Genomic DNA, 19,151 nt, shown 5'->3' with positions numbered 1-19,151 from the left:
ATTCTGATAGTAGGGTTCTCCACATCTTCAGCTCTATAGATCATATCTGTAATTCAAGTAGCCATTGATAAATCACTTCCAGTATAAGTGGTTGTGATGTGACAGTCACCTGTTATGGCCACGATGACAACACCTTTAGCAGCAATTGACAGCACCAGGGAACCCTGCCGATCAGCTCAGGTAAGCCTTGCGTCTGCTTTCTACGCCAACCGTCTCATTTATAATAATAGAATAATAAAATGTATTTATATAGCGCCACCATATTCTGCAGCGCTTTACAAATTCATAGGGTTCATGTACAAAACAAAAGTAACTGGCTAATATGCAACTGAAAAGACCTTACAATCTATGAGGAATTGGGGATGATACATAAAGGTAGTTGATTGTGATATGTAGGATTTGAGCCATTTTTGAACTGACAGGAGTGATGCCAGACGATCTGCTTTGGCTTTGGGACTACTAGAGGAACGAGTTTAGGCCAGAGGAGTTGGTGGGGGAAAGGTTTAGTCTGGGAAAAGTCATTTTAGCTAGCTTGATAAGCCTGCCTGAAAAGATGTGTTTTTAAGGCACGTTTGAAGGTGGAGAAGTTGTGAATTGACCTAGTATTCCGGGGCAGAGTATTCCAGAGGGTAGGTGCAGCTCGAGAAAAGTCTTGAAGATGGGAGTGAGAGGTACGAATTATGGAGGTTATGAATCTTAGGTTGCTAACAGAACGGAGAGCACGAGTAGGGTGGTAGATGGAGATAAGCGAGGAGATATATGGAGGTGCAGCACTGTGGAGAGCTTTGTGGGTGAGGGTGAAAAGTTTGAACTGTATTCTGTAGTCTCATTCATCGTTAATATTCCCTAGAAGCAGCTCAGTGATATTGAAGTGAATGAGACTGAGTTGCAATACCGAGCATTGGAAAGCATTGTGCTTTGTAAGCTGCAAGGAGGCCTCCTCAAGAAGCTAATCAGTGGGGGTCTCAAGTTTTGAAACACCCCCAATCTGATATTGATGACCTATCTTGAAGAAATGTCAGACGTCTCTCCTGTGTGAGCTCTCTGATGCCGAGTTAAACTCGATTGAAGGAAAAAACATATCCCACATACTGAACATGAAAATGGCTTCTCTACTGTGTGAGTTTTCTGATGCCTAATTAAAATTGAATTCCTACTAAAACATTTTCCACATACTGAACATGAAATTGGCTTCTCTACTGTGTGAGTTCTCTGATGCCTAATTAAAATTGAATTCCTACTAAAACATTTTCCACATTCTGAGCATGAAAATGGCTTCTCTCCTGTGTGAATTCTTTGATGTAGAACAAGTTCTGATTTAGTACTAAAACATTTTCCACATTCAATACATGAAAATGGCTTCTCTCCTGTGTGAATTCTTTGATGTGGAACAAGATCTGATTTATTACTAAAACACTTTCCACATTCAATACATGGAAATGGCTTTTCCCCTGTGTGAGTTCTCTGATGCTTAATTAAACTTGGTTTCTGATTAAAACATTTCCCACATTCTGAGCATAAAAATGGCTTCTCTCCTGTGTGAAATCTTTGATGTAAAACAAGCTCTGATTTATTACTAAAACACTTTCCACATTCAGGACACAGAAACGGCTTCTCTCCTGTGTGAATTCTTTGATGTGCTGCAAGGATTGATTTCACACGAAAACACTTCCCACATTCAGGACACAGAAACGGCTTCTCTCCTGTGTGAATTCTCTGATGTCTCACAAGACCAATTTTCTGACTAAAACATTTCTGACATTCTGTACATGAAAATGACTTCTCCCCTGTGTGCATATTCTGATGTTTCTTTATAGAGCATTTCCACATAAAACCTTTTCCACATTCTGAACATGAATACGGCTTCTCCCCTGTGTGAGTTCTCTGATGTCGAACTAGAATATATTTCCTGGTAAAAGATTTTCCACATTCAGAGCATGAAAATGACTTTTTATCTCTGCAATTTCTCTCATGTAAAGAAAGATTAGATTTCTTCTTAATAGGTTTCCCATGTGAAATATTTTTTCCACGCTTCTGTTTAGTTCTTGTTTTGCCAGTCAGTGATTGATACGATGAAGGCTTCTTGTGACCAGCAGTATCGGTGGATAGATCCCCACTCTGAAGGACTGAGGTTACATTAGGAGTTATTGAATTAGCTTGTGTGGTATTGTTATCTTCTGCTTTATCATAGGAAGATAAATGAAGATTCTTATGGTATACTCTCATCCCGTTTTCACCTAGAAAATTAAACAAAAGTAATTTTTTTTCCCAAAGCAAATTATTTTTTTATTAATCAATCAAGCTTTTTTGAAACAATATTAAGCCATAAAACATAAAATAAATAAGACATGTAAAATAACAGTATAGTGTAGAGTTTCAGTAAAGGTAGATTTAAAGGAACCAATAATCGCCTTAATTATCTGGAATGACAGTTCCTGCGAGCGATATTCCCGATAATCTCGCCATCTAAATGTGCCGCTGAGCACCCGATAAACGATAGCAAAACACTTGTTCATCAGGTGATCCTGCTGTTCATGCAGGCACCACCAATCATCGTTTCTGGACAGCAGATCGTGTGGTCTAAACAGCGATCTGCTGCCCAGAAATAATGATTCTGTATGAGGATGAGGGATCTCTATAGCATAGCGATCCCTCGTCCTCATACTATGAAAGAGTTCGCTGCTTGAAAATGCAGAGTTCTCCTTCACTGAGCGAGCAGCCAGCTGTCCGGAAAGAACGCTTCCTTCCTGACAACCAGTCGATCTATCAGCCCGTCTGATCTCGTCTTAAGTTTTTGGGAGTTTTTTGTTGTCCAAGAATATAATCCCTTGTAGAGAAGATGATAGATGTTTCTATGCAGACCATACAGTCCAATACATCCCAATGTCAACAGACAACAAAAGTTCCAGAAATTACAGATACTACAAAAAAATGTATATAATAAATATCATGAGAGGAAGTAAATTCAGCATGAACATGTACACACCACCTGTGTATACGCTTAATGTATGGCCCTATTTGCTTTACAAAACCATATCTCACCCAAGTGCGAATTATCAAAACTAGAGCTTCCAACTATAATAGGACAACCTTTTGGAAAATTAAATATGTGATTTGATTGGTTGTCATGGGCAGCAACTCCATTTTCCTTTCAACAAGCTCTGATACATCTTCTCCTCCTTTTGTTTTGATCGCTGTTGTGCCCTATTTGTGCTTTACATATTATGGCAACTTTCTTCTTTATTTTTCTTACTCCTTTCCTTTTTCCATTCTCAGCCCTGGTATCCCCCTTAACCCCTTTTTTTCCCTGTTGTTCCATTGCTGCATCTATATTTACTTGCAATTTTAGGGCACATACAACTTAATTATTTATTTTTGTTAACTCTTTTTGGGTGGGAATGTGAAAAAACAACAGCAATTCCACCACTGATTTTTGCATTTTACAATGTTTACCAAGTGGCATAAAAAATATGTTTGCTTTAGGCTTCATGCACACGGCTTAGAGGCGGACCCATTCACTTCAATGGGGCCGCAAAAGATGCGGACAGCACTTCGTGTCAAGTCCGCATCCGTTGTTCTGTTCCGTGGTAACCTATTCTTGTCCATTTTGAGGACAAAAATAGGCAGTTATATTAATGGCTGTCCGTGCCGTTCTGCAAATTGAGGAACGCACACGGATGCAATCCGTGTTTTGTGGATCCGCAATTTGCGGACCGCAAAGCACTCAACGGTCGTTTGCATGAGACCTTATTCTGCAGATCAGTATGATTGCTCGAATACACTTAAATAGGAAAAAGCCGTCCCATAGAAGTGAATAGGATGGCTTCTTGTAATTACACTGCTCACTGCTGCGATGTCGACGACAAGCGGGTAAACAATGAAAGGAAGGCAGCACTTGCACGAAGCGCGGCCTTCTCTTCAATCAACTGATTGGTGGGGGTGCCAGATGTCGGACCCCCGCCAATATGATATTGATAAACTAACCTGAGGATAGGTCATCAATATTAAAATCCTGGAAAACCCTTTAAGCTCCTGAACCCTGATCATGACGGTTGGATGGCAAAACATGTAGAGGAACTTTGGTCTTTGCTTTAACGTAAATTCAGAAAACTTGAGAATAAATAAGCTTATGCAGGCTAAGTGAATAAATATATTTACTTAATGTGATAAAAAATGTAAAACAGACAAATCATATACAGAGTACTAAAAGTAAATAATCACTGGCCTGTAACACTATACAATATGGGGGGGGGACTCCTGTCGCCATGTAGTCGCACATGGCCGACACCCCATGGTGATAAGAAACAGAGACAGATCTACAACATTCTACCTGGATGATGTTCAATGGAGTTCCCATTAACTGTCCTTCACAAGGTTTATCCCTTTCAGCCTCTCCCCCTAAGGACGTCCAGTGTGCGGCACGCAGGGCAGAGATAATGTGCGGCACGCAGGGCAGAGATAATCACTCAGGAATGCAGCCTTCTCAGTACAATGGGGGATACGTGCATGTTATCTAACGATCCCTGACTCACCACATTACAATAAATATCATTGCAAAAAGGGGATATAATATTTAGAGGGGACAGAACCAATCAGTACTTCATTATGTATGTAAAATACAATTACTTTAAAAAAAACATATTTTCTCTTACTGTCTGATATCATTGGCGGTGTTGTACTGCAGGCGCCCTGTCACCAGCCATATAGCCAGGACTGTGAGTGAAACAATTAAAGGGGTTGTGCAGCAATATATATTAATGATCTATCCTCAGGTCATCAATATCAGATTGGCAGGGGTACGACCGCCGGCACCCCCACTGATCAGCTGTTTGAAGAGGAGGCAGCTGCAAGTGAATGGAGAGAGTACCTGTCATTACACTGCGCCGCCCAAACTTTCAACATGACAGGCAGTATAATGAAGAAAAGCAGCGCTCCTCTACTAACAGCTTATTAGCGGGGGCACCGGGTGTCAGACCCCCGCCAATCTGATATTAATGACCTATTCTGAGGATGCAGGTAATTTTGAAAGGATAGGTCTCAGATTCAAATTGGATCCATGTTAAAACTGCTTCTTTATTGGAACATCATGTAGACATGACAAAATGCCACTTGGTACAACAGAATAGCGTTGACGCGTTTCGGGTACTAAGACCCTTAGTCGTAACGTAAGGATCAATAATATGAATTGCTGCATAACCCCTTTAAGAAAGTGATGGCATTCTGGTCTATTATATGAAATAGGCTAGGGTACTGATCGGTGACATCGGTTCAGAGTCAGATATGACGAATACACAGATAATGATTAGATAGTGATCGGCTCCCGGTTTTGGCGCTCTCAGGTGCCATTGTCACATTTGACCACAGCATCTGGGAGAGCTAAAACTGGGAGCCGCGAGCTTCCCGGACTGGGCCACCGTCCCCTGGCTGAGATCAAGGAAGGAGTCCCATACTAGTAATAGGCCCGAGCCTTCACAAGGCTTCCAGCTCAATTACTAGTATATTCCAATGCTGGCCTGCAGGAGGCAGCATTGCATTGCAATATATTGCATCTTGTATATGCATAGATATCCATTACGGAATAGAAGTGGCAATTTAATGATTGCTTGTTATAGTTACTTTGGGTGATTTAAAAAAAGTTTAAAAAGTTTTACAAAAATAAATAAATTTTAAATTCAAATCACCTGCTTCCCTTAGAATAAAAAAGTAATAAATTAAAAAATGAAACATCATGGGCATCACCGCGTCCAAAAACACCTGTACTATTTAAATAATACAAATACAGTGCAAATAACACCTAATAATAATAATAATAACACCCCATGGGTCCATATACTACAGGATTATAACTGAGGCCTATCGTATCATGTGACCTTTACTCAGAAACGGCATTTACCCTCCAGTCTTTTTGTAATTGTTTCTGTCCATATTGTGTCACATTGTACCGGTGCCGAGGAAGATAATGAATATATTGGGGCACTATATCCAGGAGGAGGAGGTTTCTCTGAATTTCCGATCAGATTTCCCATTAATAAAGACATTTACAGTCAAACGAGATTTATGAAAGGTTCTTACCATTCGCGGACACTGATCCGGGTTTTTTGAGCTCACTCGTCGTACCACCAGAACTTTCCTGCAGTAAAGATCCCACATTAAAGACATGAGAAAACAGAAAACTATACTGCACTGCTAGCTTATCTTATATCCAGGCGAAGATCAAACTCCCCTAGAAGACATGAACCTTTCTGCCCTGAAGAAGAAGGATCTCCTCACGTGGTGATCAGACAGGATCAACATTCAGACAAGTATCTTACACATATGAAATGTGACATTTTTCTGCATGAAATGACCTGATCCTATCCTGGAGAGGACGCTGAGCTCATCACCTCCAGTTCTTACATTACTGTATGGTAAAAAGCCTGTCATTGCTTCTGGAGACTGAACCTTATATCCACTTGCTCTCGTCCTTTGTGGTGACCTGATTCTAGATGAGAAGGTAATAATGTTTTGCAAAAGCAGGAAGATTCTGTACCTGATGAGTCAGTCACTGACTGTTAATACAGGACAGTATCTGCTGTAGATGCAGCTGACTGGCATTGTGCTGTCATTTAGGCTACTTTCAGACTTGCAGCAGAGTGATCTGGCAAAACGTATGCCAACTAATGGCATTAGTAAGACTTAAAAATACCTGATCAGTCAAAAAAATTGTTCCGGCATTTATTTTTTTCACCTTTTTTCTCGGTCTGCACCTGCGCAGACTGGAAGGACGGATCCGGTATTCCGGTATTTTGAATGCCGGATGCGGCACTAACACATTCCTATGGAAAAAAATGCCGGATCCGGCATTCAGGCAAGTCTTCAGTTTTTTTCGCCAGAGATAAAACCGTAGAATGCTACGGTTATCTCTATTGCTTCATCAGTCAAAATGACTGAACGGAAGACATCCTTATGCATCCTGAACGGATTGCTCTCCATTCAGAATGCATGGGGATAAAACTGATCAGTTCTTTTCCGGCATTGAGCCCTTTTGACGGAACTCATTGCTGGAAAAGAAAAACACTAGTGTGAAAGTACCCTTAGTCTATGACTTACATCTACTCTGCAGGACTTTACTTTTACCCACATTGAATCTCAGCTGCCAAGTGGATGCCCAAACAGGAGAACATTTAATACAATCTTTATGACACCAGAAACCATTTGTAGCCAATAACAAGATGCAATAGAGCCTACAGTATACTCCACTGCTGCTGGGGTTCCGGCATATAAGGAAGCAAAGAAAATCAGCTGTGGAAGCAGCAAAGAGCGATGGCCCCAAAGTAACCCAGAATGTCTGTAAGTGACAGTGTGTGTGTACTGTATATACTGTATAAATCCCATGCACCTTAAGGATCCTCTGATGTCACGGGGTCACATGACATTCTCAAGTGACGTGACTATGAAGCAGGTGCAGGCTTATGTGGCAGGAAGACCCTTTCATACACTTAGGAGGAGATTGAGCCGGGGCTTTTTTAAAGCCTAAATTTGTGTGTGGAGAGATGGCAACAGACGGCGACCTGTGTACTGGTGGGGGTTGGAGGAGATTCCAAGCTGCCATTTCTAGTTATGCCTCTGACATCAGTCTGTAGAGGATAGGTAGAAACCTCAGCTGCACTTACTTGATAATCCAGTGGGACATTCTGCTTTTCCTGTGGACAGTCCTGGGAATACAGAGGACTGGGACATCTCTCTGGTGGATTTCTCTGACTGGATCCATCTGTAGAAAATACACACAGCGACTGAATACATTGTCTATATGTGAAGATCAGATGATGGGGAATCTGACTCTCAGAACTGTTCCTATCTCTACAGTCATGGAAGGTCTCCTCTTACCTGGTGATGTGAGGGACTGGGGATTCTCCATCATGACGTCCTTGTACAGATCCTTGTGTTCTTCTAAATACTCCCACTCCTCCATGGAGAAATAGACAGTGACATCCTGACACCTTATAGGAACCTGACAACACAAGGACACAGTCATTACCAGACCCCTCCCTTGGCGTTATTGTATAATGTCCCAGCATTCCCTGCAGCGCTCACCTCTCCGCTCAGCAGTTCAGTGATCCTGGTGGTAAGTTCTATGATCTTCTGCTCATGCATCAGGGAATGAGGTGGAGGCCCGATGATGGGGCTCTGAGTCCTGCTCCATCCTCCTGACACACGGGGTGTCACACACTCACCAGACGACTTCTTCACTACTGTGTAATCCTGTGTACGGGGAGACGCCGATCACTACAGAGATTCTAAGAATCCTTCACCTTTCCAGTCATTTCCCTGTTTTATTACTAGAGATAAGAGTGATGTCATGTGAGACTCTCACCTCTCCAGTTATCAAGGAGATGATTTCCAGGGTGAGGTCTAATATCCTTGCAGCCATGTGGTCTCTGTCCTTGTACAGATCCTTGTGTTCTTCTAAATACCCCCACTCCTCCATGGAGAAATAGACAGCGACATCCTGACACCTTATAGGAACCTGACAACACGAGGATACAGTCATTACCAGACCCCTCTCTTGGTGTTATTGTATAATGTCCCAGCATTCCCAGCAGCGCTCACCTCTCCGCTCAGCAGCTCAGTGATCCCGGTGGTAAGTTCTAGGATCTTCTCCTCATGTATCAGGGAATGAGGTGGAGGCTCGGTGATGGGGCTCTGGGTCCTGCTCCATCCTCCTGACACACAGGGTGTCACACACTCACCAGACGACTTCTTCACTACCTTGTAATCCTGTGTATGGGGAGACGCCGATCACTACAGAGATTCTAAGAATCCCTCACCTTTCCAGTCATTTCCCTGTTTTATTACTAGTATCAGCGGCAGCTAGTGCTGATTGACACTATATTTGTTAGAATGGCTGTAAAGCCAATCCGGGCCGGCTCTTACTGGGAGTAGCCAAAGTGTTGGGTGGGTGGCTTCTCCCCACGCTCCAGGCCGGGTCTTTATTGGCCTATATAAACCCAGCCAGCAGTCTCAGCTGGGTGTGTTTATCCTTCATCTGACAGGGAAGCTGTAGAGACTCTGGTTTGGGATCTGTGAATTGGTGTGCTAAAGGCTTGGAAGCTACATGCTGGAAAACAGGCCCCTAAAGCCTGCTGTGGACGGCTAAGGAAAAGACTGCTAACCAGGTGAAGATTTTGTTCTATGGACATTGCATGGTGTGAACAAACACCAAGACTGTGAACGGTCATTTTGTGTTTCCTTATGTGTAAATAAACACTGAACTGTTTAAGTTAAAGACTTTGTGATTGCCTCTATACTGCGTCCGCTAGCCTGTCTATCAGAGCAAAACCCAACAATTGGTGTCGGATGCGGGCAAACGCAGTGAGGAAAGCCTGGCGAGACTGGGGGTAAATTTACAGCTCCGGGCTCAGCGGGTGCACCAGTGGGAATTTAACTCGGCTGAACCCGCCAGACCACAATATTATGACCTGCTATAGCGGTTGCAGAAATGGTTGCAGCCTGACATATTGACTCCCACTGCAATGCAGGACCGTCTGTTGGAGGATGAGTTTTGGAGGGCTTTGTCGTACCCTCTCCAGCACTAGATCGGCCAACCGTCTCCTGGTAATGCCTTAGAGATGGTCGACCTGATGGAGCGCTACAAGGCCACCAGAAATCTGCAGGGAGGTTCTTGCGGGAGGGGGCAAGTCAAATTTCCACCCCAGACCCGGCGGCCGGTGCCAGCCAAACCCGCCCGGGACGTATCCCCTGCAGACCCAGCCCTGGTGGTTTGCTGGCAGTGTCATGAGCCTGGACACATAAGGGCCGACTATCCCCATCGGGGGGAACCCATGGATACCAACTATGGCTACCGCCACTCATTGTATGCCAGGAAGCTGTTTGCCACAGGTACCTCCGAGACTGTAGACAATAGCCACCTGTGCCAGGTGAAAGTGGGGGACACTCTGGCGGTGGCACCTCTGAATTCAGGGAGCCTGGTGTCCCTAGTAAGAGCTTCCCTGGTGCGGCCTGTCGAGTATCCTGGCCGAAAGGTCGGCGTTGTGTGCATTCATGGGGTCTTAAAACTTAGACTATCCCACCGCCCTGGTTTCTCTATTAACGGTGGCCGGCAGGTGGACTAATGATTTGGCCATTGCCACAAAGTTACCGTATGAACTAATAATTGGGAGAGACTTCCCCGGTTTCCCGGCACTGTGGCCGGATATGAAAGTTATCGATACCCGTGAGACAGATATAACCGTAGCAGAGTGGCCCGGCTCAGGGGGGAGACCAGAACCCTGGGAACCTGAGTCCAAAGGGCCAGCGGTAGGGGTGACCGCCGCTTTGGTGGAAGAGGGGGAGACAACACCGCTAAGTGTGATGGTGGGAGACAGGGAGGACTTGCCGCCAGGTCCGGAGCTAGCCGACTTCAATGTCTCCGGGGATAATTTTGGTACTGCACAACATCGGGACCCAACCCTATCCTGAGCCTTGGAAAATGTATTAATAATAGATGGGGAACCACAACAACTGGGGGCAGAGTCGGTGTTTCCCCATTTTGTGGTTCCTCAAGATATGTTGTTTCGGGTAAACCAGCTGCGAGGTGAATCCATTGAACAGTTGGTGGTGCCTCAGGCTTATCGCAAGCTCGTGATGGAGTTAGCCCACCAGCATGTTCTCGAGGTTCATCTGGGAATGCAAAAAACGCAGGACCGGATTCTACAGCGGTTTTACTGGCCCAATGTGTTCAGAGAGGTAGAAGAATATTGTAAGTCTTGCCCAACCTGCCAGATAACCAGCCCCCAGCCACATTTCCGTAGTCCCCTGGTACCCCTCCCGATTATCGAGGTCCCATTCGAGCGAATCGCTATGGATCTCCTAGGCCCGGTACCGAAGTCTGCTAGAGGACACCAACACATCTTGGTCGTCCTCGACTACGCCACTCGGTACCCGGAGGTGGTGCCACTGCGGCATACATCAGCCAAACTCATAGCTAAGGAGTTAATGGAGATGTTTTCTCGCATGGGTCTGCCTAAGGAGGTTCTGACTGACCAAGGGATCCCGTTTATATCCAAGGTCATGAGGGAACTCTGTAAGTTGCTCCACATAAAACAGTTACGGACGTCCGTGTATCATCCACAAACGGATGGCCTGGTAGAGAGGTTTAATCAAACATTAAAAAATATGCTAAAAAGAGTGGTGTCTAAGGATGGGAGGGGTGCCCCAGGCCTCTACTGGGTTCTTGCCCTTTGAACTGCTATACAGCAGACGTAGCTAAAGAGGTGTGGGAACAACAACCCACACCGCACAAAAGTGTTGTTGAGTATGTCACCCAGATGCAAGGACGGATGGAAACAGTTTTACCTCTGGTTAGGGAGCATATGGAGGCAGCACAGCGAGTCCAGAGTAGGATCTATAATAAGCAGGCTCGGGTCCGGACCTTTAACCTGGGTGATGGGGTATTGGTTCTGGAACCAACCATAGACAGTAAGTTCCTAGCTAGGTGGCAGGGGCCCTATGAGGTGCTTGAAAAAATTGGAGAGGTAGATTACAAGGTACACCAGCCAGGGAGGTGTACCATGTGAATCTCCCCAAACCCTGGAAAGATAGGGAAACTTGTACTGAAGACAGCCCACGTCCAGGGTTCCCAGGGGAGGCGGTTTTGGCCCCTCTGTCTGAAGTAAGGGAAGCAGCAGACACAGTGAAAAGTTCTGACAGCCTCTCCTCTAAACAGGCTCAGGAAGCCAGGGAGTTCATTAGTTCGAACATGGATGTGTTCTCGGACCTTCCTGGTCGCACTTCCATACTCCGACATGACATTATCACTGAGCCTCAAGCAACAGTCCGGTTAAAACCATACCGGGTACCCGAGGCTCTGCGACAAGCCATCACGGAGGAAGTGCAACTAATGCTCCAGCTAGGTGTCATCGAGGAGTCAAAAAGTGAAAAGGGCTAGTCCGTTAGTCTTGATACCCAAGCCGGACGGGACATTACCGTTCTGTAACGACTTCCGCAAACTGAATGAGGTGTTCAAGTTTGATGCGTATCCCATGCCCCGAGTGGATGAGCTTATTGAGAGGTTAGGCCAAGCCCGGCATTTTTTTGTGTTGGACCTCACCAAAGGGTACTGGCAGGTACCCTTGACGGAGGCTGCCAAGGAAAAAACGGCTTTCATCACGCCAGAGGGGGTGTATCAGTACAAGGTATTACCCTTTGGTCTACATGGCGCTCCCACCACGTTTCAAAGGCTAATGGACATTGTACTCCATCCACATAGTTGGTACGCTTCGGCGTACCTGGACGATATCATTATCCACAGCACCGACTGGGAAAGTCACCTACCTAAAGTACAGGCTGTAGTGGACTCCCTTAGGAAGGCTGGCTTAACTGCTAATCTGAAAAAGTGCATGACAGGGTTAAGAGAGACCAAGTACCTGGGGTATTTTATTGGGCGCGAAATTATCAAACCTCAGGTAAACTAAATTGAGTCAATTAGGAATTGGCCCCGACCTGTCATTACTCGGCAAGTAAAGTCGTTCCTGGGTATGGTGGGGTACTATATGAGGTTTGTCCCCCACTTTGCTACAGTCGCCACACCATTGACAGGCTTTTTGAAGGGACGCAAGTCAGTGACGGTTCAGTGGAATGAGCAGGCGGAAAAGGCTTTCTCCGCTTTGAAGTCTGCTCTGTGTGGGTCCCCAGTATTGGTGATGCCTGACTTCAAGAGGGAGTTTGTGGTACAGACCGATGCCTCTGAAGTAGGCCTCGGAGCTGTACTCTCTCAGGACATCAATGGGGAGTAACATCCTGTTGTTTTCCTAAGCTGGAAGCTTACCCCAGCCGAGACTAGGTACAGTATAGTGGAGAGAGAGTGCCTGGCCATCAAATGGTCACTCGAGACTCTCCGCTATTATCTGTTGGGGAGAAAGTTTTGTCTGGTGACCGACCACTTCCCTCTCAAGTGGATGAGCCAGGCCAAAGAGAGGAATGCTCGGGTTACCAGGTGGTTTTTGTCATTACAAAACTTTTAATTTTCCATGGAACATAGGGCAGGCAGGTTACAGGGAAACGCAGATGCCCTGTCCCGGGTACACTGTCTGGCGGGTGTTTACCTCCTCCAGGGTTGAACAAAGGAGGGAGGTATGTAGGAAGGCGCAAGGAGCCGTCATTGACGGAAGGTATGTGTCACCGAGGTTCCTGGCCTCGGTGAGGTAAGAGCTGGTAGTTTTAAGTGTCAGTGGCAGCTAGTGCTGATTGACACTATTATTTGTTAGTATGGCTGTAAAGCCAATCCGGGCCGGCTCTTACTGGGAGTAGCCACAGTGCTGGGTGGGTGGCTCCACCCCACGCTCCAGGCCGGGTCTTTATTGGCCTATATAAACCCAGCCAGCAGTCCCAGCTAGGTGCGTTTTATCCTCCATCTGACAAAGAAGCTGTGGAGACTCTGGTTTGGGATCTGTAAATTGGTGTGCTAAAGGCTTGGAAGCTGCATGCTGGAAAACAGGCCCCTAAAGCCTGCTGTGGACGGCTGGGGGAAAGACTGCTAACCAGGTGAAGATTTTGTTCTATGGACATTGCATGGTGTGAACAAACACCAAGACTGTGAACGGTCAATTGTGTTTCCTTATGTGTGAATAAACACTGAACTGTTTAAATTAAAGGCTTTGTGATTGTCTCTATACTGCGTCCGCTAGCCTGTCTACCAGAGCAAAAGATATCATGTGAGACTCTCACCTCTCCAGTTATCAAGGAGATGATCTCCAGGGTGAGGTCTAATATCCTTGCAGCCATGTGGTCTCTGTCCTTCTCCATCCTTGGTGGGTCATTGATGGAAAGGACCATTGTCTTTCAAAAGAAGAGAGTCCTGAACGTAAGGAACCTGAGGGAAACAAGTGAGTGCAGGTTAGGAGTGCACAGTCAGTGACTTGTAGGTCAGGGACGCCTTGTAGATTAATCTGGCACACCGGCTATGGGCATTTCTCTGTTTGATTAACTTAAAGGCAGACTGTTTTACTATGTTATTTTATGTTTTATTATTTGTAGATTATAACCTGGACGTGCGGAGAATATAACTGATATAATCTGCTGATCTTCTGATTTGTTATCCTTTTAACCTCACTACACTAAAAAGGAAGCATATGTGGATTTCTTATTCTACAATAATATGGAGATCTGCTGGTCAGTTTTGGCTTGGACATTTCTGGTGTTGGAATTGAGCTTTATAATGTAATCTACTTATTTACATGTGTAATTTTATGTGTTTCTGTTTTGATTTTTGTACCTCATTGTCCCCTGATGAACCAATAGTATTGAGGAAAAGTGTTGGGACCCAGAGGAGACCTCGTGGCTCAGTTAGTCATGTAGGTGTATTGGGATCTCCACTGGGGACATTGATGATCTTATGGTCATCACTGGGATCTTTATGAATACACTTTCACACTTGGTGTTTTTATTAGTGTTGTGTATATCACCGATACATCTTGTGTTTTATATTTATTATTTATTTATTTATTATTAAACCCCCACTGAAATTGAGTGTTTTGGCCCGTTTGACATTGATTTTGATCATTTCAGTCATCTTGTTTACAATTAAATCAAAGAGGCCCTTGTAAGTCAGACAAATATAATATAACATTTATAATGAAATAACCACAAATGTCTTTTCTGTGCTCACATCATTATCAGTTTTATTTAACCCCCAAGTGACATTCAATCTTAGTACTTAGTACAACATCCTTTTCCAGTTATAGCAGCTTTGAAACGTGAAGCATAGCTTGACACAAGTGTCTTGCAGCGATCTACGGGTATCTTCGCCCATTCTTCATGGGCAAAAGCCTCCAGTTCAGTCACATTCTTAGGCTTGCCCGCTGCAACTGCTTTCTTTAAGTCCCACCAGAGGTTCTCAATCGGATTTAAGTCTGGTGACTGCGATGGCCACTTCAAAATGTTCCAGCCTTTAATCTGCAACCATGCTTTAGTGGACTTGGAGGTATGCTTGGGATCATTGTCCTGTTGAAAGGTCCAACGTCTCCCAAGCCTCAGGTTTGTGACGGACTGCATCATAATTTTCATCCAATATCTCCTGGTACTGAAGAGAATTCATGGTACCTTGCACACGCTGAAGCTTCCCTGTACCTGTAGAAGCAAACAGCCCCAAAGCATGATTGACCCCCCGCCATGCTTCACAGTAGGTAAGGTGTTCTTTTCTTCATAGGCCTTGTTCTTCCTCCTCCAAACATAGCGTTGATCCATGGGCCCAAACAGTTCTAATTCCACAGAACACTATCCCAAAACTTTTGTGGTTTGTCCACATGACTTTTGGCATACTGCAGTCGACTCTTCCTATTCTTTGGAGACAGCAAGGGGGTGCGCCTGGGAGTTCTGGCATGGAGGCCTTCATTACGCAGTGTGCGCCTTATTGTCTGAGCTGAAACTTCAGTACCCACATCTGACAAATCTTTTTTTCAGTTCCTCACCAGTCACACGGGGTCTTTTCTCCACTTTGCGCTTCAGGTAGAGCACAGCAGTCGAAGTCAGCATCTTCTTTCTGCCACGACCAGGTAGCGTTTCAACAGTGCCCTTTGCCTTGAATTTGCGAATGATGCTTCCTATGGTGTCTCTTGGTATGTTTAACATCTTTGCAATCTTCTTATAGCCATTGCCCTTCCTGTGAAGAGAAATCACCTCTTCTCTTGTCTTCCTGGACCATTCTCTTGACTTCACCATGTTTGTAAACACACCAGTAAATGTCTAGAAGGAGCTGAGCATCACAGTCCTTTTAAATCTGCCTAATTGGTGCTTATTATGCTTGATTGCTGCTCCTGATATCCACAGGTGTATTTAATACCTGATCGAAAACACTTGAATGAACCTCTGTTCTTAAGAGTGGTAGTCTTTAAGGGGTTGAATAATTGTGTCAATAAAGAAATCACAAAAAAAACATTTAATACTGTATTACAAAAACAATTGATGTCATTTTAGTTGCATTTGGTTCTTTAAAAAGTCCTTGTAAGATTTCATTCTGAACACAATTACAAATGTACACTAAATTCCTTAAAACCCTTTACAGCATTGGGGGTTGAATAATTTTGAACACAACTGTATTTATTGGAGGGATTCTTCTGCATTATGCAACGTTCACCATGATCTGTGTTTAGCAGATGGCTTATAGTCCGTATCTCTGTAACCTGTAATCAATTTACATAACAGTCCCAGATATTGTCGGCTGTTCAGGAAAGACTGCAGCGTGTCCCAATACGGACGCAGATACGGTAGTCATATGAAGAGAAATATAAAAAAATAAATAAAAAAAAGCAGTGTCTCCAGAAAGGCTGGTAGTAAACAAACAAAAATGCAGAAATGGAAAATTGCAGGTTACTGAAGGGGTTAATGTTTAGTAATACAATCAGCCCCATTACATGTCTATGGACACACAGGTATATAGATCCTTACACTATAGCGGTCTACACACCTGTATTATATAACTACAGATACACAGATAACTAGCGTCACCAGCGCTGGAAATAGTCATCTATGGGGGAAATAACCTGGGGGTTCTGATTAACCCCTTAATGATCTGACAATTTTGGGCTTTCACCTGTCAATTTTTTCGTCCTCAATTTATAAAATCCATAATGTATATATCACATTGTAAATGATTCTGTGGAATACAATGATTGCAGCGATACCATGGATATTTTTTCTTTACAGTTAAGACACTTTCTGGAAAAAAAAGAGTTTGTTTTTGTGTCTCTTTGTACTGAGAACGACGACTTATCTGTTCTTCCATAAATAGAGCAGTGGGGGGGGGGGGGGAGAGTTGATGGTATCATGGGTACCATTCTGGGAAGATGACCTAAAAACAGCAATCCTGGCATTATGTCATCGGAAGACGGTTCCAAGCAGAGCACCTTCCGTTTCTCTCCACCATTAATAGACCTCGCTGTTGTCAGCCATGTTTCCATTACATTTCCTGGGAAAGAAATAACTGAAACCTGATAAAACCGACACAAACCGAGCGCAACTGACGCTCCGAACAACTCATCCAGACAGAGCAGAACTGAGGAGACGAGCCCTTATGTGTGACACGTTGGTCGCTGCGGTCACGGTGATACAACCACAGACAACACTGATTGACCTTGTGTGTAAAACCATCCGTTTTCTCAGTTCCTGACACAATCCGTATCGCTCGTGTGAAATAAGCCGAATACAGACGGACTCCTGCTGATCTCACAAGTGCATCGACCGCAGCCACCAGATCCACCAATATGTCCATCATCAGCGCAGGTCAGGAAGGAGATGAAGAGAAGTCCTGTCCCCGTCCTGTCAGTCGCCTCTTTCCTCTAATCGCTGGTGTTCTGCTCCGGGGCCAGTGATGGATCCGGGGTTTGTCCTACTGCTCGCACAGCTGCAGGTTTGTTACTATCACATGTGTGTGCAATTAGTTACCCCCAACTGTGCAAACCCCAATCCCTGCGGCCATCACTGAACCCCCAATATCACCAGCATTAAAGGGCTATTCCCGTCACATAACGTGAGGTTCTATCGCTAGGACTCGTCATCAGTGTGCGGTAGGTGGGGGCTCGTCTCTATCAGGACCCCACTAATCCTGAGAATGAAGGGGCTGCAGAGCTGCTTTACTGCTGAGTCTCCTCCACAGTCCCTGCTCATTAGAGCTCCGGCCTCCGCTGTGCAGGGACAGTGAGGAGAGGACACAGCGCTGCAGCCCCTTCATCTAGAAGAGGTTGTCCCCACCGATCACACACTGACTCCATATCCTAGTGACATCACAGAACAGTGTGTGATGGAAGACCCCTCTAATCCAGGAGAACAGCCCCTCTTACAGGGGTCTGGGGGGTCTCCTAATATTCCAGGGGGGGAGCAGACATGTCTGAAGAGAACTCCCCTCCTGTGAGCAGAGACTCTCTATGGCCGGTGCTGCCCCCTGCTGGCTGGACCTGCTATATATCACCTATAGAACCGCTCCATTCTAATAAACCCAGAACCAAGTCCAATAACTGACCTGCAGATCTCACCTCCTGGGGCTGCAGGACCTGCGATGACGTCACACTGGTCACATGACAGGAAGTGCTCAACTGTGAAAAACCTCCACTGCTTTACTCCTCCCCTCATGTGACTGATCACATGACCATGACATCATCAAAGGTCCTGTAGGGTAATGTCTAAACTCCATGCTGGGTAGAGACGAGGGTTGAGCGTATCGAGCTTCAGATTACTAATTTCATATGTTTTTAAAGATTCAGAAATGAAAACCGAATTAATTCACCAAAGTCTCACGTGACTTCAGGTGGAAAGATTTTTGGCTCCACGGAGACGGCATTAAAATCGAAGACCTTCTGATGTCTTACCACAGCACATGGGATGGAGATATGACCCTTCTGCTACATTCCAAACCCATGTGACTTTAGCATGTCATGCAGACATCCCAACCTGCAAAAACTCATTTCCGGGAGGTTTTCTTTTTTTTTTCTTTCACAAACTTTTTATTACATTTTCCAAACATATGCAGTGTCTGCACACTTTGCTCTATGGTGTGTGTGGAGGACTGGGCTCATTACCCTGCCCCAAATTATCATATTTATGTATATGATTAAAGCGATTCTGTCCCCACCTATAAGCCCTGTGAGCTAAACATCTGCTCATGTCCAGGGTAGCATTCTGATTTCTAAGGTGGCCTTATAAAAGCTTTATTCTGCGGAAAAACAGGTTTTACTAACCTGTCAATCATTGAATTAAGGTGCCCAAGCAGGGGAGGTCTGTGGATGCATGGTGCCCGGCCGCACGCATCGCCGTTCGTGCCCAGCGCCGCCTTCTACTCCTCAGTGCCGCCTCTCCCTCCCTCCCCCTCCTCCCGCTTTGAGATCCCGCGCGTGCGCACAGGCTCAGCCTGATGCGCCGTTGCAGACTGCTGGCATCGGCTTCTTCTTGCACTGTGCACACGCGCCGAGAAGGGGACACTGCTACAGGTTGCCGGAAAGGTTTACTGCGAGTAAACCTTTCCGGGTAATATTGTTTCACATGCGGGCGTCAGGGAGCCGCTATCTAATAGCGGGAGAGTCCCTGAATGTCCGGGAGACTTGAGATCCCTGTGTCATGTGACCCTGTAACATCCCAAGATCCCTTGGATCGATCCTGTAGTCACTAGGATATAGGTTCTACAG

At 45.1% G+C, this 19,151-nt stretch overlaps 1 protein-coding gene and 1 long non-coding RNA gene across 2 annotated transcripts in view; both read right to left on the bottom strand.

Moving 5' to 3' along the window:
- Positions 1–716: 716 nt before the first annotated feature.
- LOC122935561 (zinc finger protein 84-like) overlaps positions 717–19,151 on the bottom strand; it is a 110,452-nt gene continuing 92,017 nt past the window's right edge. Inside the window, exons 9-12 of the mRNA XM_044291328.1 lie at positions 7,867–7,906; positions 7,653–7,750; positions 6,073–6,130; positions 717–2,237 (exon numbers count right to left, since the gene is read on the bottom strand). Coding sequence (XP_044147263.1) covers positions 1,003–2,237; positions 6,073–6,130; positions 7,653–7,750; positions 7,867–7,906 — 1,431 coding nt within the window. The 3' untranslated portion in view covers positions 717–1,002. The remainder of the gene's footprint in view (positions 2,238–6,072; positions 6,131–7,652; positions 7,751–7,866; positions 7,907–19,151) is intronic.
- On the bottom strand, positions 8,716–18,050 carry LOC122934851. Its single transcript, XR_006388708.1, has 3 exons — positions 17,993–18,050; positions 13,705–13,849; positions 8,716–8,757 (listed from the first exon to the last, which is right to left on the bottom strand). It is a non-coding gene; the product is annotated as an uncharacterized LOC122934851 (long non-coding RNA).

The sequence above is a fragment of the Bufo gargarizans genome, chromosome 4 (genome assembly GCF_014858855.1).
Source record: "Bufo gargarizans isolate SCDJY-AF-19 chromosome 4, ASM1485885v1, whole genome shotgun sequence".
Classification (NCBI taxonomy): Eukaryota; Metazoa; Chordata; class Amphibia; order Anura; family Bufonidae; genus Bufo; species Bufo gargarizans.
Note: the sequence above shows the minus strand (reverse complement) of the source record. Positions and strands in the feature narration are given on the sequence as shown.